At 50.1% G+C, this 25,752-nt stretch overlaps 1 protein-coding gene across 9 annotated transcripts; it reads left to right on the top strand.

The window, feature by feature from the left end:
- The first annotated feature begins 834 nt into the window (after nt 1–834).
- Nucleotides 835–25,037, top strand: LOC132651444 (host cell factor 1-like). 9 transcript variants are annotated; one of them, XM_060376642.1, is made up of 28 exons: nt 837–1,016; nt 1,429–1,527; nt 1,913–1,971; nt 6,521–6,669; nt 7,149–7,309; nt 7,967–8,175; nt 9,659–9,743; nt 10,218–10,324; nt 10,945–11,124; nt 11,775–12,134; nt 12,439–12,599; nt 14,022–14,219; nt 14,529–14,753; nt 14,913–15,017; nt 15,244–15,463; nt 15,569–15,711; nt 15,828–15,966; nt 16,234–16,454; nt 17,006–18,509; nt 18,648–18,805; nt 19,309–19,885; nt 20,194–20,523; nt 20,668–20,786; nt 20,883–21,020; nt 21,446–21,631; nt 22,313–22,613; nt 23,075–23,138; nt 23,309–25,037. In XM_060376642.1, the coding sequence occupies exons 2-28, from the start codon at nt 1,508–1,510 to the stop codon at nt 23,346–23,348; spliced, it is 6,159 nt and encodes a 2,052-aa protein (XP_060232625.1). In that variant the 5' UTR covers nt 837–1,016; nt 1,429–1,507; the 3' UTR covers nt 23,349–25,037. The 9 variants fall into 9 exon arrangements, with proteins under 9 accessions (XP_060232626.1, XP_060232627.1, XP_060232625.1 ...); XM_060376641.1 differs by having other exon boundaries at nt 837–1,527; XM_060376643.1 differs by lacking the exon at nt 1,913–1,971 and having other exon boundaries at nt 835–1,527; nt 19,441–19,885.
- Nucleotides 25,038–25,752: the final 715 nt, after the last annotated feature.

Here is a 25,752-nt window from a genome sequence, read left to right as displayed (position 1 = left end):
TTGCTCTCCTTTCTAGTGATGGAGAAGAAGCCACAAGTGGTAAAGACCAGAATCAGTAAACTGTGTCCGTCTTTGAGTATTCAAGGTGTTAGATAATACGCCCCAATCGAATATAGAGCAGCTGTTCTCTCAGTGTTGCAGCTCACTGCCCGCAGCCCCTTCCCCATCAGGTGACTTGTCGAGAAGGCCTGCTGCCTACTACCCCCGGCTTTCCCGGCTATGGTCCGTCAAAAGGACTTACTGATCGTGAATCCATGTCATTTTTACTCTGACTACCGCTAGCAGCGCAAAAGTGACATTGGGATGGGTCCTGCCAGACACTAGCTGTCATTCGTTCTCTCCTTCCTCTAGTTTCGTGATCCTGAGTACGGGGAATGGTTTGGCTATCTGAACCGAGAGGGAAAGGTGGCCCTCACCATCAAGGGAGGCCCTTTTAAAGGTGAGCAAGGAACTGGACGAGACTGCAGGGGTTTGTGGCAACCGGCTTGCCTGGTGCTCCCAACCATTCTTCCCACAGGCTGCTTCCATGTACCGCGGTGCCTGGCCATGTGCGAGCAGATTCTAGGAGACCTCCTCCGCCGCCTTGGGCCCGCGCCTACTGGCTCCTAAGCCGCTGTCCCCACCTGCGGAGGCTCGAAATAAAGCTGATGCTACTTGGCGTGCTTGTGTGCGCACCTCTGTGGGCCCTGTGGGAGGGGATAACTACTGCCCACGCTACCCGCCCTGTCGGGCCTTTGCAGTGGCCTCAAACACAGCACCTCGGCGCCTATTGGTTCTAAGTGCCTCGCTCACTGCATGTGGTTAGGAAGCAGATCCCGTAGCTGCGCACTTCCGCTGCAGGCTATTTGGAGCTGCCCGCCCCTTCCGCCGCCGCCCTGGAGTTCCTGGCCCCAGTCCCAGCCAGCCCTGGCCCCTGTCGTCCGTGCCCTGCCTCTGAGTGGCCGCTGAGCGCGCGCGCTCACGACCCACAAGGACCCGCGAGCTCCGCCGCCGTGATGAACATCCGCAATGCTAGGGTGAGGTGACGGGGAGCCAGCCTGTGCGCGCAGCGTGGGCGCCTTACCGGGTGATCGTGTGCGCATGCTACCGAGGGACCTGGTGCTGTGGCCCGGCACGTCTACGGCCGCCAGACTTTAAGGCTGCTGCTGCAACCTGCTTTCGACGTCTCGCGATTTGCCACATTTGCCTAATGTCAGGACTGCGTTAAGCCAGCTGCACAACCTACGGGCGCTGTTGCTCAGTCCTGGAACTGGCACGTTTTTGCACGGCACACAGAAACCTGGATTTTTCAAAGTCGAGGAGTCTTAACTCTGCCCTGCCTGGGGGGAAGGGGAGGCGGCCCAGAGGTTGACACAGAACGGGGTCCCGCGTGTGTGAGACCCCTTAGTCCGTGTAGCCCTAGACTCACCATGTCCCGCTGTCATGCAGCCCGAGGACCTGATGAACACGCAGCACTGCAACCTCCTCTGCCTGCCCGAGAACTACCAGATGAAGTACTATTTCTATCATGGCCTTTCTTGGCCCCAGGTGGGCAGCTTTTGCGTCTTGTAGGGGTGTAGGGCGCAGCAGGAGGAAAACATAGATCCGAGTGGGCTGAAGGCAGTGTGCAAGGCCGTAAGAGCTTTGGTTCCGTGAGGACCTGGCTGATGGGAAGCCTGACAGGTGAAAGGGTGCGTGTAGGATCTCTAGGCTAGACATGGGACGGAGATGGAATTCCCACCTGTGCCTGCCCTCTTCCAGATAAAGAGAAGGCACAAGTGCGGAGTAGGGAGACCAAGCCCCTTGCATTCCTGGTCACCAGATGGCACAACTCACCAATTTTTGTGACTTCCCACTATCCCACACGGCAGGAGGCTGCTGGCTCTAGCCTGCTGCCTGCTCTGCCTGACTTCCTTTTCCTTTCTGTCACCAGCTCTCTTATATTGCTGAGGATGAGAATGGGAAGATTGTTGGCTACGTCTTGGCCAAAATGTGAGTCACCAAGGAGGAAAATAAAGGAGCCTAATGCTAAGATTGGGTGTCGATGGACTGGGGCAAAGCCTTTGGGGAAGGGGATGGGAAGCCAGCACCTCCCCTGTCTCATGAATGCTGCTGTGAATTCGTTTGAGAGGGTTCTCACTCTGTTGTCCAGACTGGCTCTCACTGTGTATCTCGGGCTGGCCTCAAACTTAAACAGCATTCTTCAATAGCCTCCTCAAAGCCTGGGATTAATTGTGCAGAGTTGGCTGTGTGTTTTGTTTTCTGATTAACAGGTTTGCAGGGTAGCTCTAAATTGACAGACAAATTGAGCAGAAGGTACAGAGACTTTCCACACACCCCTACATTTGTTCTCTCGCTACCATGTGTGGTACACACATTAGAAGTGAGAAACCAACAGATTTTGTCTAGCAAATTCGTGTTTTTATTGTTGTGCTTCTGTCTGTGTTGCACACTCTCCGAGTTGGACAATTGAAGAATGTCCATCTTCATTCATCCCTCCCTCAACCTCTTGACAACAAGGACACCTTTTCCGGGTGTTGCAGAATTAGAATAGTACCTTATAGCTCTTTCATGCTGGCTCCCTTCACTTAGTGCTCTGCGTTCAGCATTACTTTTTGTGGCTTGGCAGCTGACTTTTTTTTTTTTTTTTCAATCACATGGTGATGTTTTGTTGACAGTGCACATATCTGGTGGGTGTAGCATGGAGCTTTGAGTGGGGCATGTTTGGTTATTTTGATTCAGAAGTTACTAGTTCTCTGCCTGGGTCTGGGATGTTGTTGGATCAGCCACAAAGAGTCTGTGCACCTGCTGTGCACAGGCGTCCCAGATAGACTGCACCCATACCAGGCTCCTTTCTAGATTTCTCTTCTAGGGAAGAGGACCCGGATGATGTGCCCCATGGACATATCACCTCACTGGTGAGTAGAGCTACTGACGGTTTGGCCGAGATGGGCTGGAGATAATTGAATGAGTAGCCGAGGTCCCACTTCTTCTTTTCTCAGGCTGATTGTGGTAGCACTTGTTTCTTAACTTAGTTAATAGGCTGAAAACCACCCTCTTAGAAGTAACCCATTTCCTCTCCATATACCTAAATTTCACTAAGTCGAATGGCTATCTGTCACATCTGTTCCCCCATCTATATCAGGCCCTCCCTACTTCTTAGCAGGCTCACTTCCTGATTGGCCTGTTAATTTTGCTGATTAGGAGATAGCCTGTTTACTCTTCAAAGCTCTGGCTTAAATGTTTTTTACTCAGAGATACTTTAGGACACACTTCATCAATCACCCTTGCTCTGCTCCCAAGGGTTGGGTGTGGTTCCAGGCCCTTCCAGGTTCTCTTCTCTTCCTTGGAGGGGTACACAGCCTACCTACCAGATGGGAAATAAGAGGCTGGGGCTCCTCTGTGTCTTTTAGCATGGGCCTGCAACATGAGAAGTTATTTTGGTATAACAAGTCACACTGCAAGGAAGATAATTCCTTGAAGTCCACCGTGTTCTCTGATGCATGATATCAGTCTAGGTGGTGATGGGGAGGCAGAAGCTGTAAATGAAGTTGGGCTGAAGAAAGGGAAAGTAAAAAGCATCTCACGCAGGAGCCTGCAAACAGGTGGCCTCCTTTCTTAAAAATTCCAGTCTTCTGGTGAGGGTCAGGCTAGGAGGCCAGGGACATGCCAGGGCATATCAAGAAGGAGGGATGTAGGGATTAGGTTACATGATACTCTACTGGGTGTTTGAGGGCAATGGAGAGCAGCTGTTAGATTTATAAGATGGAGAGAAGAGCTCACATACTTGCACACTTGCAGGGAGTAAAATAGGGATTCATAGGTGAGGTAAGAAGGCAGTATTCTCTCCATATCAGAAACTGTACTCCCTGACAGACTCCTGGTGGGCGTTGGGAAGGTCTTCCTTGCCAGAAGAAACATGCTAAAGCCAGATAAGTACGTCTTAGGTCTCAGGAGACGCTGGTGATCTGGGAGGCTCAGGAACATTGTAGTTAACTTCTGGGCTGGCTAGCAGGGTCAGTGAATCAGCATGACAGGAAAGCTGTAGTTTTGCCTCATGACTCCCTACCTATATGCCTTAACACAAAGGCTCTCAACTGAGTGAGGTACTGCCCATACATGAGGAAAATACTGAATCAGGTTCATGTCCCTGTTGGGTCCTACTCTGACTTGAGGTGAGTCCTTTCCCTTCCTGGGCTTTTTTCCTCCTTGCAGTCTTTTGTTTGTGGGAGTTTTTGTTTTGAGACAAGGTCTTTATTAGATAGCCCAGGCTAAATAACCCTGAACGTCTTCTGCTCTTTCTGCCTCCACCTTTCAAGTGCTAGGATTACAGGCATGCTCTGCGCTCTTTTATTAACTGAGAACTAGATTGAGGCTGCCTCAGATTTTCCTTGTGGCTTTCTTTACCTTTGTAATTTGGATGAAACTCCTTCCGTGGATTGTTAAGGCTGTCTCTCCCAACTTGTGCAAGGTTGATTTACCTCAGCATTGAAAGCTTCTGCATTTCTTCATGTTTGAACTAGGAGTGAGAAAAGAGGACAGTAGGCAGCATTTGGGTATGTAGACACATGCATGCATGTGCAGCAGCAGTACAAACTGTATTGTTCCAGCAGGAAGATGGCAGAGAGGATGGGGTTTAGGCAGCCTGTTGTCTCAGCTAAACCGCCGAGGAGTCTAATAGCTGGCTGTTCCAGGTGCCCCTAGGAGACCCTCCCCTCTAAGGCAAGGCAGGGGCATAGTTGTTGCCTATGGAGCCTTGGAGGTGAGAACACAGGATTTTACAAATGGCATCAGGGGAGAGAGCTTTTTCCAAAATGTATCTGAATAAAGGAGAAAAGGGAAAACGAGCAGTTTCCCTTTTTTTCTCAGTACATTGGCCTCCATCAAATATATATGTATGTATGTATGTATGTATGTATGTATGTATGTATGTATGTATTAGACAGGGCTTCTCTGGATAGCCTTGGCTATCCTGGACTCACTTTGTAGACCAGAGAGCCACTTGCCTCTGCCTCCCAGAGTGCTGGGATTACAGGCCTCTGTGCCTGGCTAACCATCTATTTCTTAACTTGTAGAAGTATATCTGCCTCCCTGTATGGACACTATGGCTGAGAAGCAGATGAAAGGCCTAGACTGGTCCACAGAAGCCTCCTGTGTCCCCTCCTCCAAAACATAACCTGACTTCCCATCTACTTCTAGGAGGGGGACTGGTCTTGACTTTGAAGCCCTTCCCCACGCTGGCTGTAGCCCCCTTTGCCCAGAGCTGGGGCTTGAAATCCTACAGCCCTCTCAGATCTCACCTGACTGACATGCACATGCAGCAGGTCTGCCTCTGGGCCCCAGTCTTAGAGATTTTGGAGAAAGACAGAGAGATGGGGGAGATGCTATTTTTAAAAGATATGACATGATAGAATATGTTTGCCTGTAACATCCCCAGAACCCTTGCCACTGCAGATGTGAAGGACATAGGAACCTAAGTGAAAGAGCAAACTGCCAGGCAAGCTAGGGAAGGGCGCCATTCCAGCTGAAGGATGATTGTTCTCTTGTACTGTCCTAGGAGAACCACAAGGTCCCTGAGGTAGGCTTTTCCCTTTCTCGGGCAATGTGAGGGGCTCCTGAGAAGTTTCTGTCTCCGAATCACTGCTTTGGTTGCCACTTGAGGCTTGAGCATATTCTGGACTTGTGCGGATATGGTGGTGGTAGGGTACTGCCACGGAGCGTGTGGACCATCACCTGGTCTAGGGGGTGGGGAAGTCAAAGCAGAGACAGCTAGGCTCGGGAGGTCAGCAGAGGCTGATTCTGGACTCAAGCTTTTCTTAGCGAGCATTCTCTTACCTTGCTGTCAGCTGTTTACATGGAGGAAAAGCATCTGCATGTAACAGTTGGTATCTCCAGGACTACCTACAGGTACTGTGGGCTCTGGCTTTCTTAACTCTGTGGTACCGGGAGAGAATCCTGGGCCCTGGAGGACGTCTGGGATACAGTAGTTTGATAATCATGTAAACAGGGGAAGGAAGTCAGGGCTACCAGATTCCCAGAGGCTGATGAATTATCTCGGTTAGTGCCTTTTTTTTTTTTTTTAAGATTTATTTATTATGTCTACAATATTCTGTCTACACATACACCTGCACACCAGAAGAGGGCACCAGATCTCATTATAGATGGTTGTGAGCCCCCATGTGGTTGCTGGGAGTTGAACTCAGGACCTCTGGAAGAGCAGACAGTACTCTTAACTTTTGGACCATCTCTCCAGCCCTCGGTTAGTGCCTTTACTGCCTTCTGAGATGACCTTGATGAGAAGCATGCAGTTGTGTAGTAGTTTGAAAGCCAGAGCTCTGCAGATGGCTTGGCTAGAGTGGCTAGAGATTTGGGGTGATAATGCTCTTAAAGGACAGTGTGCTGGCTTAGCCCCTTCTCTCTTGGCTATATTTGACGACTAGGAGTTGGGAGAATATAAGACTTAATGAGTAGGAAGTATGGTCAGGAGGCGAGGGCTAGAAGCTCCTGGATGTTTTGACTTCTGTTTCCTTTTGTTCTTCAGCGACCAACCAGTGGTTCATCCCAGCTGTGAGAGGGGATATCCAGCCAGGGTGTGCAGCCTATGGCTTTGTGTGTGATGGTACTCGTCTGCTGGTGTTTGGTGGGATGGTGGAGTATGGAAAATACAGCAACGACCTCTATGAACTCCAGGTAATAATAAGTTAAAGCTTCTGTGGGCCTGGGTTCTTACACTGCCTCAGGCCCCATGAGACTCTCCATGTTTCTTACAATAGTTTGAGGGTTAAGACAGGAGAAGCAGTAGAAGGGGTCAGTTGAGAGTCTACCAAGGGGGGCTAGAGAGATAGTTCAGTGGTTAAGAGCACTGTCTGCTCTTCCAAAGGACCCGGGTTCATATTCCCAGCATCCACGTGGTGGCTCACAATTGTCTGTAATGCCAATTCCAAGGGATCTGACACCTTCACACTAACGCACATAAAATAACATTAAAAAATTATAATTTTATTTTAAATAACGACTGTTCTTCATGAACAGTATCAGAGGAGAAAACAGGACCATATTCTTTAGGATTTAAATGTTCCAGCAGTGTCCTCACTCAGTCCTATGCTCTAAGCTCCCCACCAATGGCCTTCTCATGTCAGGAGTCACTCTCTTAAGTATTGATTTTGCAGGCAAGTCGCTGGGAATGGAAGAGATTGAAAGCAAAGACGCCCAAAAATGGGCCACCTCCGTGTCCTCGACTTGGACACAGCTTCTCCCTCGTGGGCAATAAATGTTACCTATTTGGGGGTCTGGCCAATGATAGTGAAGACCCCAAGAACAACATTCCAAGGTGAGTCTTTGTCCTTCTTTTTTCTTTTTTTTTTTTTTTTTTTTCTGGAGAACCCCATCAGAGTGGTTCTACTTCCCATAGGTACAAGACTCATCTGGAATTCTAAAGTTGATTATGCCAACTGACTGTACTAGAGCCATGTTTCTCTCCTGTGCTGGGTTGTCAGTGAAACAGTGCATTCAGTGTCCTTTCAAGAAGTTTCTGACTTTGAAATCTGAACCTTTGTGTAGGTCTTACAGGAGAAAACTGGGCAAGAGGTAGAAGCCTGCTTTGCCTTGGGCTCGTCCCTATCCCTCATACCTTAGACCTGGTTGCTTTCTTTGCAGCTTCTGCTGCTTGTTTCCAAGGCCAAAGATCTTACTGTCTGGAGGTAGTTGCAAGCTGATGCCCCCTTGATCTAGGGAGGCCCAGGTATAATGCCTGGCATTGTATACATGCTTGCTTGAAGGGGCCTACTCTGAGTCTGAACTTAAGGCTGCCATCATGCTGCACTCCCCTTGTGAGCTTCTGGCAGTCCTCTCTTTGGGGGCAAGGATGGTAGAGTTTGGAATTTTCGTGGCCCTTGCTCTTTTATGTCCTAACAAATGTACTGCTCACTGAGAACCTGTTGAGGCCTGTGGTGCATGTGCTCCAGGTTTGCTATGACATCTTCCTCAGGTACCTGAATGACTTATATATTCTTGAACTACGGCCTGGCTCTGGAGTGGTTGCCTGGGACATCCCCATCACTTACGGGGTCCTGCCTCCACCACGGGAGTCACATACTGCTGTGGTCTACACTGAAAAAGAGAACAAGAAATCCAAGCTGGTGATCTATGGAGGAATGAGTGGCTGCAGGCTAGGGGACCTTTGGACCCTGGACATTGGTAAGAAGTTGATGCTGTTCAGTAGCTTCAGAGCAAAGCCAGTCTTCTGGATAGCTATCCTTGAGTGGCTGTCATTGCCTGGTGAGGTGGGGCTCATGGAGAGAGCTAGTAGTATCCCCCCTTAGTCTTACCAGTGGATAGGAAACAAACAATAAGAATCATTGGTTCCACTACCATACCGGCTTTCAGGAGAATAGGGAGAGAGCACAATCTTTAGAATGGAATTCTCTCAATCTACGTAGAGTACCTTGTCACATCATTTTTAACCCTATTTTATTTCGTGTTCCTTAAGCCTCTACCTCCCTTCCAGTCACCCAACCCTAAGTAGAAGGGAAAGAAGGTTAGAAGGGAAAGTGAACGTAGGTCTCTTTAGACTTAATTCCAGTAGGTTAGGGTCTTTGGGTTCTTTGGCGGCAGTAGCAATGTCATAGTCAGGATATCTAGCCGTCCAGGTAACCAGCAACTTTTTTCTTTCTCCATCTGTGTCCTCTCATTCATCAGTCTCCTCCAAGCTGCTATGCTTTCTTCCTTTGAGCTCTGAGCGCCCAGATTGTAATAATTGCGGCTGGCAAAGACCATGCCCCTGCATGAAGCAGTTATCAGCTGTGGACAAACTAAGGCAGTCAGTCCCATTTCCCACACTTGGGATTAAAACAAAAGCATATTTACGTAAAACATGACTGAGTTTTTAAAGAAACCAAAACTTCCACTACAGTCCCTACTAACTCTTCAGTGGACAGTCTGTATATGGAGTGGAATGGTGCTATTGTTGGTTTTTGTTTTGTTTTGTTTTAAGGATTTATTTATTATTTAAACAGCGTTCTGTCTGCATGTGTGCCGGCGTACCAGAAGAGGGCACCAGATGTCACTATAGATGGTTGTGAGCCACCATGTGGTTGCTGGGAATTGAAGTCAGGACCTTTGGAAGAACAGCCAGTATTCTTAACCTCTGAGCCATCTCTCCAGCCCAGAATGGGGTATTCTTATATGGCTAGCACAGTAAAAATTTGTTCCTCATAGACCAGTTAGATCTTTTACCTACGCTACAAAGTGGGTGATAGATTGGGTGGGGGTATATTGCCCTGTGGATCAGAGCACCTAAGCATTGAAATAAAACTTAAGTAGCAATATTTCCTTAAGTGTGGTCTGCTCAGTGCTAAGGTGGCATGGACGTAAATGCTGTACAGGGAGTAGACGTGCAAAGGAGAGGTTGAGGTGAGCTTGACACCCCTATGTCATCCCTGAGAATAGTGCTGCCTTATAGCAGGTACACAGTACTTTTGGGAAGAAATCTTGCCCAGGTCATCCAAAGAGCTTTGGAAATGCTGAAGCCTAGCCGTTAGGGCAATAAATTGGAGAGCCTGCAGAAGTATTTAGGAAGACAGGAATGCAGTTCTTGTGTTGGTTTGGGGCCCGCTTGGCCCCAGCCCTGGGACTATGGTATCTGAACCAGCCTAGGTAATCTCTTTCTCCATTTCTGCAGAGACACTGACATGGAATAAGCCCAGCCTTAGTGGGGTGGCCCCTCTTCCTCGGAGCCTCCACTCTGCAACCACCATAGGAAACAAGTGAGTGTCTGCTCTTCTCTTCCCTGACCTGAGCTGCCCCTGACTCCTGAAGGGTTCTCAAGCAAGTTTTGTCAACTGTCCCTCAATCCCAAGAAGACCTCTTTCTGGCAGGTCTGGCATTCAACAGCCCCATGCCCACCTTATTCCAACATAGAAAGGACAGATTAAAGGTGGAGGGACTGCAGCAACAGCCCCAGTCCCTTCCTTGACATGTAAGGCTCTACCCCATCCAGAGTATAGGCTGCTGAATCATATAGATAGCATTCTTTGTGACTGCCAAGGACTAGATCCATGGGGATTCAGGTAAGAGATGAACCATCAGATAGGAAGTACCATATTAAACAGCTTCATGTACCGTCAAGGACTCCGAGGACTTCTAGAGAACTGAGCATGTACAAAAGTTACTAGGTAAAAGATGTATCCTCTAGCTTTGTTCTGCTTCAGTCCTCTCTTGCTTTTTCTTTGCTTTACTAGAATGTATGTGTTTGGTGGCTGGGTGCCTCTTGTCATGGACGATGTCAAAGTGGCCACACACGAGAAGGAGTGGAAGTGTACCAACACACTGGCTTGTCTCAACTTGGGTATGGCCTTCTCAGGCTTAGAGTGGTGAGGGGTGGGGTGGCCCTGGGACATTTTTATTCTCATTTTTTAGGGGGGTGGGCTCATCTTGAGACAGGGTTTCTCTTTGTAGCCTTGGCTGTCCTGGGCTTGCTTTGTAGACCAGGCTGGTCTTGAAGTCACGGAGACCGACCCCCCGCCTCTGCCTTCCCAAGTGCTGTGATCACAAGTGTGCACCACCACACCTGGCTATCACTTTATTACGATATACACCTTTGTTTCTAGCATCCAGGAGGCAGAGGCAAGTGGATCTCTTAAGTTTGAGACCATCCAGTTTTTCATAGTGAAACCCCATCCCAAAAACAAAATACCAAACAAAAAAATTGAGTTGTTTTATTTTGACATTGGATTCACACATTTTCTTAAGATCTTTAATGTTCAAGGAGTTATATATTCCAAATAACTTTTCAGCTCATGGCTTAATTTTCTTCTTAGGTGTGTTGCCTTATTTTTCTGTTTAGTTTTAATTTAATACTCCAATAACTTTACCTTTCGTGACAGTGAAAGAATAGAGGGCCACTTTTGATTTGGGGGACAGGTTTCTTTTGTCCTCTGTGTGACTCTAGCACCTGTGTACCTCTAGATACCATGGCCTGGGAAACCATCCTGATGGATACACTGGAGGACAACATTCCTCGAGCTCGAGCTGGCCACTGTGCTGTTGCCATCAATACTCGCCTGTACATCTGGAGTGGCCGTGATGGCTACCGTAAGGCCTGGAACAACCAGGTGTGCTGCAAGGACCTATGGTATCTGGAAACAGGTAAGGTGCTAGGCCACTGTTATTCCCGCTGCTAAAGCGTCTCTACTCCCTATTGTTGAATTAGTGTTTTGTTTTGTTTTGTTTTGTTTTGTTTTGTTTTCCTATACCATCTCTAGCTCCTAAATAATGAGATTGGAGACCTGTTAACGTTTATAATGAGCATTAGCTGGGTAGATTCTCATTTATTCTAACCTGTCTGTGCCAGCTTGGCCTAGTTCCCAGTCACATTCCCTGTTACCTGTCCTCTAGTCTTGCCCTAGCTACTCCTGCCCTCATGGACACCTCCATGACACCCCCAGGGACACCTCCCCATGCTGTCCCAGCGACCTTCTCTCTCTCCTCCCTCCCTTTCACCCCCTTTTCCCACCTGGGACCCCACACACACCTGGATTATAAGTCCCACCTTAACTGCCCTGTATGTTGTTCTACTCTTTATTGACCAGTCAGAGGTAACGGAGAACAATTATTACACAACATCGAGGCAGGAGATCCTTTGAAAGTAATGACAATACCAGAATCTGTTTTCATTTAGCTCACTGCTAGTTTAGAAGTTCAGCAATTACCGATTGATGTGCAGAGACAGAGCTTCATGTAATGTGAATGAAGGTCATCTATACACCTATCTTAATAACTGGTTTGTTGTATTACAGAAAAGCCACCACCCCCGGCTCGAGTACAACTAGTCCGAGCCAATACCAACTCGCTGGAGGTTAGCTGGGGCCCAGTGGCAACAGCCGACAGTTACCTTCTGCAACTCCAGAAATATGACATTCCTGCCACGGCTGCTACGGCCAGCTCCCCCACTCCCAATCCAGTTCCATCTGTGCCTGCCAACCCTCCCAAGAGCCCTGCGCCAGCAGCAGCTGCACCTGCCGTACAGCCACTGACCCAAGTAGGCATCACACTTGTGCCCCAGGCTGCCACTGCACCTCCAAGCACGACCACCATCCAGGTCTTGCCAACAGTGCCAGGCAGCTCCATTTCTGTGCCCACTGCAGCCAGGACTCAAGGTAAGTCATGAGGGCCTAGTCACTAAAGATATTCATTGCCTGAATAGTGGGTGCTCTGCTGTTCTTGGTGGATTTTAGCTTCAGGCTTATTCTTGAGATTAAGGGTAAGAGTGCTCTGTCTTGCTGGTGGCTTCTTGGTGGATTTTAGCTTCAGGCTTAGTCTTGAGATTAGGGGTAAGAGTGTTCTGTCTTGCTGGCAGGGACTGTGCTGAGGGCCTTGAAAACTCATACGTAAAGAACTGAGCAGAGTGGTGGGATATGTGTGGAAGAGGACCTCCTAAGGATCAACACTCTTTCTCATCAGGTGTCCCTGCTGTTCTCAAAGTGACTGGTCCTCAGGCTACAACAGGAACACCACTGGTCACGATGAGACCTGCCAGCCAGGCTGGAAAAGCCCCTGTCACTGTGACCTCCTTGCCTGCCAGTGTGCGAATGGTTGTGCCCACACAGAGTGCCCAGGGAACGGTGAGGATCTGTTACTGAGGGGGGCTTTGTGGTGACCCAAAAGTATAAACATAGTTCTTGTCTGATCTGTAAAAAAAAAAAAAAAAAAAAAAAATATATATATATATATATATATATATATATATATATATATATATATATATATATATTATGTGTGTGTGTATGTAGCACACACACACATACCCTGGGAATATAGCTTATTGATAGAGTGCTTGCCTATCGTGCATGAAGCCTACCAGCTCTCATCATATGCGTTAGTTGTTTTGTAAGGTACTATCGCATCAAAACTGGCACACATCTTAAATCCTAGTACTCGGGAGGCTGAGGCAGGAGGATCTCTGTGAGTTCCAGGACAGCCAGGGATACACAGAGAAACCCTGTCTCAAAAGAACCAAAAAGAGAGAGAGAAAAAAAATTAATGCCTTAAGGGGGCCTTGTGATAGTGTGATCCTTGAGGCATTTTCAGTGTAGCCTTCCTGATTTGGAAGGGAACGGGGAAAATCTGGTTAGCTGGATTTGACCCAGGGCCGTGCTAATGAGCTCTATTTAGTGCAAAGATTGTGCTTTGTTTTAGTGTTTGAGTCTTGTTCTATAGCCCAAGCTTCTACTGATTAGAGGGATTCTCCTGACTCAGCCTCCTGAGTGCTAGACTTCTAAGCATGAACCATCACACCCAGCAGTATGGTGGTGGTGGTATTAATGGTGTTATATGTGAAACTCATTACTCCCTGCATGCTAAGAATGAGTTCTTATACTGCGCTACATCTCCAGTTCTGGCTATGGTCTTTTTCTTTATCTCTGTAGTGCTGAGGACAGAACCCTGTTAGGAAAGTACTTCACAGACAAACTACACCCCTAGCTTTTACTTTTGAATCAGAGACTCACTGAGCTGTGATCTCTCTGCTTCAGCTTCCTGAGTAGCTATGATTACAAGCATGTATTCCAGGCCTAGCTTGACTATGGTTCTTTGCTTAAAAATCTGTTCCGGGGTTGGGGTTATAGCTCAATTGGTTGTGTGCTTGCCTAGCATGCACAAAGCTTTAGTTTAGGCTCAGTTTCTAACACTGTGTAAGCCAAGTATGTGCTTGCATGTTAGTAATCCCAACATTTGAGAGGAGGAAGCAGGAAGATCAGAAATTGAAGGTCCTCTTCAGAGCAAGTTTGAGGCCAACCATGAAACCCCTTTTCAAAAGACAAAACAAAACAAACCAAAAAGAAAAAAAACAAAACAAAACAAACCAACCAAACAAACAAACAAAAACAACTCAAGAGCACTTGGCAGGCAACCTGCCTACTTGTTTGCATTAGGAAAAGTCAAGGGATGCTGCTGAGCCCTCCTGGCAGGTTCTGAAGGGGTCATTGAGTTGGGAGGCAGGTGGCAGGTGGAACCCCTGCAGCTCACATGCTTTGTGCCCACCACAGGTGATTGGCAGTAATCCACAGATGAGTGGGATGGCTGCATTGGCTGCTGCTGCTGCTGCCACACAGAAAATCCCTCCTTCCTCAGCACCCACAGTGCTGAGTGTCCCAGCAGGCACCACCATTGTTAAGACAGTGGCTGTGACACCTGGCACAACCACTCTTCCAGCCACTGTGAAGGTGGCCTCCTCCCCTGTAATGGTGAGCATTTATCTTCTGAGCCTGGTTATGAGCTTGCACAGCCCTGGGTTTGGTGACTTCTATGATCAAACAAGCAGTGGCCATTTGTTCTGGGCTTTGGACCACCCTTGAGGCAACTGGTTTAAAATCGGTCCTGGTATGGGCTGTGGAACATGCAGTTGCCATTAAGGGTATCCAGCTTTAGGTAAGACCTATGGGGAGTTAAGGCTGCTCTCTTGCTCAGCCAACCAAGCAGAGTGGACAAGTGGACGAGCAGGGCTATAGCTAGTATGTTGGCATTCTGTCCATCGCTCATCTCTGCTTCTCCAGGTGAGCAACCCAGCCACTCGCATGCTAAAGACTGCAGCTGCCCAAGTGGGGACATCTGTGTCCTCTGCTGCCAACACATCTGCTCGCCCTATCATCACGGTACACAAATCCGGGACTGTGACAGTGGCCCAGCAAGCCCAGGTGGTGACTACAGTGGTAGGCGGAGTCACCAAGACCATCACCTTAGTGAAGAGCCCCATCTCTGTCCCAGGAGGCAGTGCTCTGGTGAGTGACAGGCACCACCTGGCTGTGTGTGACAGCTGCCAGGCTATAGTGAATGCCACTGGTGGATTGCTGTCTTGGGCCAACTCCAGTATAGTCCTAGCCCAGGCCATGCCCTTGTTTGGTTCCAGATCACTGCCTACTCCATCCTTTCCTTTTTAGATTTCCAATCTGGGAAAAGTGATGTCAGTGGTCCAGACCAAACCAGTTCAGACTTCAGCAGTCACAGGCCAAGCGTCTACAGGTCCTGTGACTCAGATCATCCAGGTGAGCTCTCTCTCTCTCTCTCTTTCATCCTTAAACTCCATGCTCATGGGGGCGAATGCGCGCAGGGAAATAAAGACAGAAGATCCCGTGAGAACAAGTGGCTCAAAAGCCTGCTGATATCACGGCACCCACGCTATTCAGAATTACTCTCCGAGTAGAGTAGCTAAACCTAATGTTCCTTTCTGGCATAAGTTCCTATTATTTATTTAAAACTTGTCCCTTTCAGACCAAAGGGCCCCTTCCAGCGGGGACTATCCTAAAGCTGGTGACATCAGCGGATGGCAAGCCCACAACCATCATCACCACTACACAGGCTAGTGGGGCAGGAACCAAGCCTACCATCCTGGGCATTAGTAGTGTCTCCCCCAGCACCACCAAACCTGGCACAACTACCATCATTAAGACAATTCCCATGTCCGCCATTATCACCCAGGCGGGTGCCACAGGTAAACAAACATACAGATTTCAAAAGGCTTGTGCTGCAGAATGTAAATCAAGAAGATGAGAAGCCCTCACAGAGCTTATTTTCTCTGGACCCTCCCCCAACGTAGGTGTTTCCAGCAGTCCTGGCATTAAGTCCCCCATCACAATTATCACCACTAAGGTGATGACTTCGGGAACAGGTGCACCTGCCAAAATCATCACTGCTGTCCCCAAGATTGCTACTGGCCATGGGCAGCAAGGAGTGACCCAGGTGAGGCACCTCAATCTCGTGCAGACCGCATGTGTCCTCGTAACAGGCCTAAGAGGGACGGCACGGTCCAGTCGGCCTGAAAGTGACATTGGTGGCGCTTTGCTCTGGTGTTTCAGGTGGTGCTAAAGGGGGCCCCTGGACAGCCAGGCACCATCCTCCGCACTGTGCCCATGAGTGGTGTTCGCCTGGTTACCCCTGTCACCGTCTCTGCTGTCAAGCCAGCCGTCACCACATTGGTTGTGAAGGGCACCACAGGTGCGTAGCTCGCAGGCCACGTCCTCAGCCGTGGCGGGGCTCTGTCCCTCTACTCTTCCTGTGGGTATCACCTCTAGTCTGGCTGGGGGAGGATGGCAGGTGCTCTCTCCAGAGCCTTCTCTCCGTGGTGGCTACATGGCAGGGCTCTTGTTCACCAGCCCTCTCTAGAGAGACATGCTGTTAGATAGAAGATGGTAGCAATAGGCCTCATTCTACCTCTGCTTCTTTTATTTATTTTATTTTATTTTATTTTTTTTATCCCTTTAGGTGTCACAACTCTAGGCACAGTGACAGGTACTGTCTCTACCAGCCTTGCAGGAGCTGGGGCCCATAGCACCAGTGCTTCCCTGGCCACACCTATCACCACCTTGGGCACCATTGCCACTCTCTCAAGCCAGGTGATAAACCCTACTGCCATCACCGTGTCAGCCGCACAGACGACACTAACAGCTGCTGGTGGGCTCACCACACCTACAATCACGATGCAGGTAAGTGGGTCCCAAGGATTTACCACCATACAACAGCACTTCCTGCATGAAAGTAGGGGGCATTTTGTCCTTTCTCCCCTTTCCAGATGGTGTCCTGCAGCTCTATGCATTTAAAACAGCTCTTTTACTGTGGTGTGATCTCTGTGTCAGTCTTTCCTGGTGACATGTCTTTTGTGACACTAGAATCTCATAACATAGTACTGTATGTGCATATGGTATTTGTCATGTTGTCATTTTTTTTTTTTTTTTCTCAAAATGGACGAGAAGTGGTAAGGAGGGCTCTCTTGCTGGCCTTTGCACATTGTCAGGACAAGGGCTTGACTGTAGCCCAACTCCCTCTTTTGCCTTATCTCTGCTCACAGCCCCTCCATCCTTGTCTCTGAGTAAGTCATTGTTTTGAGATCACGGGGCAAGTGAATCCTGGGTATATTTGCCTGGTTTGGTTAGCAGAGTTGGTGGTCCAAGTCAGCATGCACAAGCATAGGCTGGTAGGAGAAGCAAATGAGAAATCACATATTTTAGCTACCAACTCCTCTGTTCTGTGTCCCCAGCCTGTCTCCCAGCCTACCCAGGTGACTCTGATCACAGCACCCAGCGGGGTTGAGGCCCAGCCTGTCCATGACCTTCCTGTGTCCATTTTGGCCTCACCTACTACAGAGCAGCCCACGGCAACAGTCACCATTGCAGACTCAGGCCAGAGCGATGTACAGCCTGGTACTGTGACACTGGTGTGCTCCAACCCACCCTGTGAAACCCACGAAACAGGCACCACCAACACAGCCACCACCACTGTCGTGGCTAACCTTGGGGGACATCCTCAGCCTACCCAAGTACAGTTTGTTTGTGACAGACAGGAGGCAGCTGCTTCTCTTGTGACCTCGGCTGTGGGACAACAGAATGGTAATGTGGTCCGTGTCTGTTCAAACCCCCCCTGTGAGACGCACGAGACAGGCACCACCAACACTGCCACAACGACGACCTCCAATATGGCTGAGCAGCATGGCTGCTCGAATCCCCCCTGCGAGACTCATGAAACAGGCACCGTCAGCACTGCCACTACAGCAATGTCCAGCATGGGCACTGGGCAGCAGCGAGACACTCGTCGTGCCTCTAACACCCCCACTGTAGTGCGGATCACTGTGGCTCCTGGGCCGTTGGAGAGAGCCCAGGGTACTGTGAAGCCTCAGTGCCAAACCCAGCAGACCAGCATGACCAGCACCACCATGACTGTGCAGGCCACCGGAGCGCCATGCTCAGCTGGTCCACTGCTCAGGCCAAGTGTGGCACTGGAGGCTGGGAGCCACAGCCCTGCCTTTGTGCAGCTATCGATTCCAAGTGTCAGAGTTGGGCTGAGTGGCCCCAGCAGCAAGGACATGCCCACAGGGCGCCAGCCAGAGACATATCATACTTACACCACCAGTACCCCAACCACGGCCCGCTTTATCATGGGTGCTGGGGAACTTGGTGCAGCCCGGGTGGTCCCTACGTCTACATATGAGAGCCTCCAGGCAAGCTCTCCCAACAGCACCGTGACTGTGACAGCCTTAGAGGCACTTCTGTGCCCTTCGGCTCCCGAGACCCAAGTCTGCACCAACCCGCCATGTGAGACCCATGACACGGGTACCACCAACACCGCCACTACCTCCAATGCGGGCAGTGCTCAGCGGGTATGCTCCAACCCACCTTGTGAGACTCATGAGACGGGCACCACACACACAGCTACCACTGCCACATCAAATGGAGGTGCAGGCCAGCCTGAGGGCGGACAGCAGCCTTCTGGTGGCCGTCTCTGCGAGACGCACCAGACCACTTCCACTGGCACCACCATGTCAGTCAGTGTGGGTGCCCTGCTTCCTGATGCCAGCACCTCTCATGGAACCCTGGAGTCTGGCTTAGAGGTGGTAGCAGTGCCCACTGTCACTTCCCAGGCCGGCACCACAATCCTGGCTTCTTTCCCAACCCAGAGGGTATGCTCCAACCCTCCTTGCGAGACCCACGAGACAGGCACCACGCACACAGCCACTACTGTCACCTCTAACATGAGCTCAAACCAAGGTGAGTAAGTGTCCAGTAGAGTAGGGTGCAGATACGCTGGCTGTTTTAGCCATGGGGTTGGGGGGCGGGGAGTTTCTAGGACAACTGGTGGTAAAAGCAAGTGGAAGTCAACTGGTCTCCCCTTTGACACCTCCACAGACCCTCCACCAGCTGCCAGTGACCAGGGTGAGGCGGTAAGCACCCAAGGTGACAGCGCAAACATCTCCAGTGCCATCACAACAACTGTATCTTCCACACTGCCACGAGCAGTGACCACAGTGACACAGTCTACACCAGTCCCAGGTCCCTCTGTGCCGGTAAGCCCCCTAGAGGATCCCGTCTGTGCTGTCCAGAGGTGGACACCAGATGTCGCCCTTGTATCAGGCGTGGTGTTGCTCCTTGGTCCTTTCAGACCATAAAAGGGCAGGCAGTCTTAGTGCCTGGGAGACAGGATGCCAGAGGGTCCCTTAGAGGTGCTTCGGTACTTTTATTTCAGCTGCTGTTTTTCTTCTTGGCTGTGTCCCTGTTTGTCTCTAGAGCGAAGCCTCCTGGGCCTGAGTTGAAGCTTGACCCAGGGGCTCTCCTCTTAACCAAACCCCTCATGCTGGTTCTTGACCCACCTTCCCCAGCTACTTTTACCATGGGGTAAAAGGTGGCCAGCCTTTCATGGATGATACCATAGGCCTACAGAAAAATAAAAAAAAGAAAAAAAGAAAAACAAAACAAAACCAAAAGCCATCTTGCTTTTCAATCCCACTGCCTGGTTCTAGCCTCTGACTTCTGCCCTTTTCCTCTGACGGGGGCTTCTCTCCCTTTCTAGAATATCTCATCACTGACTGAGACTACCCCAGGGGCTCTGACTTCCAAAGTCCCCATCCCAGCCACGATAACAGTGACTATAGCCAACACAGAAACTTCTGACATGCCCTTCTCTGCTGATGACATCCTGCAGCCCCCAGAGGAACTTCAGGTCTCACCAGGACCTCGCCAACAGCTGCCTCCACGGCAACTCCTGCAGTCTGCCTCCGCGCCCCTGTTGGGGGAGTCCGCCGAGGTCCGGTCAGCCTCCCAGACCCCTGAGCTCCAGGCCGCCATGGATCTGAGCAGCACTGGGGACCCAACTTCAGGCCAGGAGCCTGCTAGCTCTGCTGTTGTGGCCACTGTGGTGGTCCAACCACCCCCACCTACACAGTCTGAAGTAGACCAGTTATCACTTCCCCAAGAACTGATGGTTGAGGCCCAGGCAGGCACCACAACCCTTATGGTAACAGGGCTCACCCCAGAGGAGCTGGCAGTGACCGCTGCTGCTGAAGCAGCTGCCCAAGCTGCTGCCACTGAAGAAGCCCAAGCCTTGGCCATCCAGGCTGTGCTCCAGGCTGCACAGCAAGCCGTCATGGGTAGGTATCAGCTGGGAGCTTTGAGAGATAGGTCCCTTGGGATGAGTGACAGCCTTACAGGGAGGGTCAAGGTACCGTGTGGGGGCAACTTGAGGCGAAAAGATCTGCTTCCTGTGAGAATAGACAGTGGGCCTCAAGGGAAGCCCGTGTAGGGCAGGTGGTCCTAGGAAGGTGACGCAGGGCCTAGTGGTGAGGGTGTGAGCAGGAAAACACCGCTTAGGAAGACGAGATCTCAGGGACACTATAGATGTCCATTGGGCCAGGCACACTCGTGTTCCTTTTGAATAGTAGTTTTCTTGGTCCTGGAGCAGGCACTGGGGAGCCCATGGATACGTCGGAAGCAGCAGCAGCAGTGACACAAGCAGAACTGGGTCACTTTTCAGCTGAGGGCCAAGAGGGTCAGGCCACCACCATACCCATTGTGCTGACACAGCAGGAGCTTGCAGCCCTGGTGCAGCAGCAGCAGCAGCAGCTCCAGGAGGCTCAAGTGCAAGCCCAGCAGCAGCACCACCTTCCTACTGAGGCTCTGGCCCCAGCTGACAGTCTCAATGACCCATCCATCGAGAGCAGCTGCCTCAACGAGCTAGCTAGTGCTGTCCCCAGCACTGTGGCCTTGCTACCCTCAACAGCCACTGAGAGTAAGCTGGGCTGTTTTTTGGCAGGGCAGGTATAAATTGTCGATAGAGTTGAACTGGTTGGAGGTGGAGACAGTGTGGCAAGGGTGGCATGGAGGTTCTGCCTCAACACAGCCTTCTCCCCACTGATAGTTTGTTTCTTCCCAGGCCTGGCTCCATCTAACACATTTGTGACTCCCCAGCCTGTTGTTGTAGCCAGCCCAGCAAAGATTCAGGCTGCAGCTACCTTAACTGAAGTGGCCAATGGCATCGAGTCCCTGGGTGTGGTGAGTCCGGTGCGGTGGCCCCGGGGGATAGTAGGTAGCACTCACTACTGCCTTTGGGCCCCAAGGACTTGATATCATTTCATTTCTGTTCTCCAGAAACCGGACTTGCCACCCCCACCCAGCAAAGCCCCTGTGAAAAAGGAGAACCAGTGGTTTGATGTGGGGGTCATTAAGGGTACCAATGTAATGGTGACACACTATTTTCTGCCACCAGATGATGCTGTTCAGTCAGATGTAAGTATGCCAGTAATTGACACTCTTGGATAGTGGGGTGAATCCTGCTTTGCCTGTTTAACAACTGTTACAGAAACAAACTTAGCTCTGCTGCCTTGCAAGAGGGTTTCACAGGAAAACTCCTTTTGTGCCACTTGAACAGTTAGGAAAGGAGAGGGCAGCAAGATGGAGACCTTCCCCTCAGAGAGTAAGAAGGTTACAATTTGATCCATTGTTAAGGGCACCAGGCCCCAATTAACCTTACCAAGTTCCTACGGCCTTTTCATCACTGAACTGCCCGTTGGTCCCGTGGTCCCCAAGGATATCGACTAGCCTTAACAAGCACTCTAGCACTAAACTGCCCTCTAGTTTTCAGAGCATTCTTTTTCACTGCATGCTCCATGCCGTTTTCTTCTACTTTTCTGGTTTTCCACCTCTTGCCCTAGGATGACTCAGGCACGATCCCCGACTATAACCAGCTGAAGAAGCAGGAGTTGCAGCCAGGCACAGCTTACAAATTTCGTGTTGCCGGAATCAATGCTTGTGGCCGGGGGCCCTTCAGTGAGATCTCAGCCTTTAAGACCTGTCTGCCTGGTTTCCCAGGGGCTCCTTGTGCCATTAAAATCAGCAAGGTGAGTCTTTGTGTGGGCTGCTTTTCTGTTCTCTACTGGTCTGCCACCGTCTGCTACGCTAGGGAGGTACATACGAACAAAGCCAGGGGAGTGGCTGAACCAAGAGTGTACCAGACAAGGGCAAGGTAGCCACACTCACCCATATTAGACAGAGGTTGTGTTCTAGGCTCTGTTGATAAATCTTTTGTGTAATCCTGAAAGTCTCAGGGAGGCCTGGTTCCCGCTAGTCTTATTTCCAAATACAGAACCTGAAGCACCAAGAAGTTAAGTGACAAGTTAAGGATTGGGTAATGGGTGGGGGTGGGGGTTGGGAGGTGGGGGTGGGGATTATAAAGCCTCTTTAAAGTACTTTGAAATTTGATGCGGAATATCTGGATTGTTTTGGTTTCTAAATTTTTTATTACATTTTTATTTTGTGGGAGGGTGTAGGTTTGCCACAGTGTGCGTGTGAATGTCAAAGGAAGTCAGTTATCAGGCTCGGCAGCAGGCAGCTTTACCGTACCTCTGAGCCATCTCACCCGCCCCTGGAATATCTATTGTGTTGGGTTGGGGGGAGGTTGTCTATGGGGGTTAATAGTAGTTCTAGAGGCTTCTAGCCCTCTTGCTCTGGGCACCGGCAGGGTGGGCTGAAGCTACAGTGGCTGAAGAAGACAAGGCTTGACTTTATGTCCTGGTTTCTAGAGCCCAGATGGTGCTCACCTCACCTGGGAGCCACCATCTGTGACCTCCGGCAAGATCATCCAGTACTCTGTGTTCCTGGCCATCCAGAGATCACAGGCCAGTGGTGAGGCCAAGAGCTCCACCCCAGCCCAGCTGGCCTTCATGCGAGTATACTGTGGGCCCAGCCCTTCCTGCCTCGTGCAGTCCTCCAGCCTCTCCAATGCCCACATTGACTATACCACCAAGCCTGCCATCATCTTCCGCATTGCCGCCCGCAATGAAAAGGGCTACGGCCCCGCCACACAAGTGAGGTGGTTGCAAGGTGAGTGGTGATAAGGCTTTTGAGGCAATTTTTAGGGAAGACACAGGGGTGAGCACTGAGTAGAGCAAAGATACCTAACTAGATGTGGGATAAGAGGGTGTAGATAGAGTACACTAGAGAGGCCTCTTGTGCTCTGAGGGTTTGCAGGGAAACCCTGGGGTATCTAAAAGTATGAAAGGTTAGGGAGAGCTAGAAGAAAGCAGAAGCTGTCAGGACCAAGAACATGTCCTAAGTAAGGCCCTTAAAATGGGAAGCTCAGGCTGAGGCCAGCTTCCAGGAGGCATCTGTCTCAGGAGGGACATTGAAAGGCAGGAGCTGAACCAGAAGGATTTCTGACTCCTGTCCTGGGAAAATCGGGGACCTGAAGGAAGAGATGGGCGGTCAGGACCGTGACAAGTGGGGTACACCCAAGTATTCCTGCTTCTTGCTGGTCTGCTCACCATCTATCCCGTTCCTTTCAGAAACCAGTAAAGACGGCTCGGGCACCAAGCCGGCCAGCAAGCGGCCTATGTCGTCTCCAGAAATGTAAGCAGCAAGTCTCTATCAGTAATCTTCTGTAGGGGTTATTTAGAGTAGAAGTAGGCGCCACCTCTCAGCAGCTGCTTGGGACAATATCCACACAGGGTCCTGAGGTGGTGTTCTTGTGATGCTCTTGGGGCTATCTATAACTATTCCTTTTTTCTTTCTCACTTAAGGAAATCTGCTCCAAAGAAGTCTAAGGCTGATGGTCAGTGAGGAAGCTGGCCAGCATCTGGATCTCCAGACACCTCTGCTTCAGGAATGCCCTATAGGGCCTCCCCTCCCACCCTGCCCACCCGGTCTTTGCACTTCACCCTCAGCAGCCACTGGCCGTCATTCAGTCGCCCCCCACCCCTTCCCTCTGTTTTTACAATAAAGAAAGCACATTACCATTGCTGTTGGGAGGAAGCAGAAGGCACATTGGAAAGAGTGGCGAGTAAGCAAATGAGAGAAAGTTGTGCTCCTTCCTCCTCCCTACCTGGTGCCCTCCTCGGGCTGAGTACAATTGGACAGTTCAGAGAGTTTGGGAAGAGAAATTAAAACTGAAAACAAAGGAGATAGCACGCACACTTAAGCCTGCACTTGTCTGTAGTTGGTCGCCCTTGGCTGCCTCAGCCAAGGGCTAGAGGTGGGGGGTGTCCCTCAGTTTCCCTCAGAGTTTTTCCCCAGCAGGTGCCCCATCCTGGGTGTGTGTCTGGTTCTATTTTGTTTTTGTATTTTGTTATTACCCTTGTATCTCTTGCCACCTCCCATCCCTTCTTCAGTCTTAGCCAGAACTGTCTTGCCCAGTGAACTCACGTGAATGAAGCGTAACACGTCTCAGAGACCTTTTGCGCTCCCACTTAACACCTCTCCCTCGTATGAAAAAGAAGAGGGAAAAGAACGAGCCTAAGGTGGTCTGAGCAGTGGCTGTGAAATCCTCCCAACGGGCACAGACTGGACCCCAGTGACCCTTGCTTTGGCCCACCTTTTTTGAGCCTGGGGGCCACATCACCAACTGCTGCATTTGTTGTATTTTTTTTTTAAGTTGAAATTAATGAAGTTAACATTTTTATTGTAATTTTAGCCTTAGCGTGTGGGGGTTTGATCCCTTTCTGTTAGCTGTGTACAGAATGTGTATGGTATCTTCTCCCCTCTCCCCCTTGGCTAATCATTGGCAGGGATCTTTCTGGGGAAAAGCCGAGAGAGCAGCTAGGGCAGGAGAGAAACAAGTGTCCTGGGTGGGACCTGGTAAACATGCCCAGCCCAATTTCCTGTTCCTTAAGCCCTGCCTGTTTCTGGAACAGCGTGAGACATTTTTGAAGTCCATTCCCAGTGGGTTAGCACTTAACATGTAGGTAGAGGCTTGGGCTTGAAGATGGAGTGGAGTCCACCTTCATCAGCATCGCTAACAGAGACTGCATAACACAGCAGGGTCAGGGAACAGGTGGGATCTGCTCCCCCTTGAAGGCAGCCCAGGAAGGGGGTAGACAGCCATATCCCACAGAGGGTGAGGGTAGGTTCCTGATGCCAATTCAGTAATTAATTTCGTAGCATTGTTCCGAAGCTCTGGATTTTTTTCTCTCCAGTACTCAAGTTTTAGGCAGTGAGTATGCTTGCGAGAACGTTACCGAAGGATTTGAAAATGGACGGCCAATGTTTTCAGCCACTCTGGCCCCTACCCCCTGGGGCCTCTAGTGTTTTGTATTATATTTCTCTGTGGAAAACGTCTTGTTTAGTCAAGTTGGAGCCTACTCACCTGGTCCCTTTGTTTTCCCTATCCACTCTCCCAAGCACCCATTGATTTCTGAGAACAGTACTACCCTGTTCATCTATTGTAGAGTAACCCCTGTGACTCAATATTACCATAGTGCGATGTTGTTTTGTGCTATTTTGAACAATTAAAAAGACTGTTTTTGAAATAACTATCTGCTATCTACCCCTGTGTCAAGAGTGTCTTGTGACCTTGGGAGGGGGAACCTGGGACCTGCCCAAGGTTTGCTTGAGCCACTGGAGGCCTTTTGTAGCAAGGAACCATAGGTGAGAAATTCCCAGTTGCACTTTTGAGAAGACTCCAAAGTACACCACCAGGGCCGGGGGGCCTCTAGAGACATGCTAGGCCCCAAGGCTGAGGGCCCTCTTGAGGACTTGCTGATTTTGCATTTGGAAATCCTCGCCTGTTCTCTCTAAGGTCTAGACCAAGGCAAAGACCTAGAACCTAGAAAACCTAGCTGAACATTGGCAATTGGCTTTCCTGGACATGTGAGTAAGCGACAGCCTCTATAAACTTCCCTCCATGAGTTCAGGAGGCCCCAGGGTGTCAGGATAGGTATGTCTGACACATGACAGATACTCCCGCAGGACCAAATCCTGTGGCCTTGTGCACAAGTCAACCCTCCAAGGAGGAAGAGGCCGAATCATTGACCCTGGCAACCCAGCAGTCAGCCAGTTGGGTGGTACAGCTATGATTTAGTTGACTAGGGGCAGAAAGTGAATGGCAGGTGCCAGCAAAGCTGAGGAGCAAGTCTACCATTCCCATGTCTCTAGGTGCTTGAGCTAGAGACAAAAAGGGATGTGGGGACATGTTTCCTCAGCATCTTTCTGACATTTCTGTTAACTACTCCCTTTATTTAGATGTATT

The sequence above is a fragment of the Meriones unguiculatus genome, assembly GCF_030254825.1.
Source record: "Meriones unguiculatus strain TT.TT164.6M chromosome X unlocalized genomic scaffold, Bangor_MerUng_6.1 ChrX_unordered_Scaffold_157, whole genome shotgun sequence".
Classification (NCBI taxonomy): domain Eukaryota; kingdom Metazoa; phylum Chordata; class Mammalia; order Rodentia; family Muridae; genus Meriones; species Meriones unguiculatus.
The sequence above is the reverse complement of the archived record's forward strand: the minus strand, read 5'-3'. Positions and strand labels throughout refer to the sequence as shown.

What these genes read in the sequence shown, in the direction of transcription:
- LOC132651444 (XM_060376639.1), top strand. Translation starts at nt 1,410, where the DNA reads ATGTCCCGCTGTCATGCAGCCCGAGGACCTGATGAACACGCAGCACTG. An exon ending in CACTGCAGCCAGGACTCAAG is followed by an intron (nt 12,135 to 12,438) that starts GTAAGTCATGAG and finishes CTTTCTCATCAG; the next exon opens with GTGTCCCTGCTGTTCTCAAA. An exon ending in GTGCCATTAAAATCAGCAAG is followed by an intron (nt 21,632 to 22,312) that starts GTGAGTCTTTGT and finishes CCTGGTTTCTAG; the next exon opens with AGCCCAGATGGTGCTCACCT.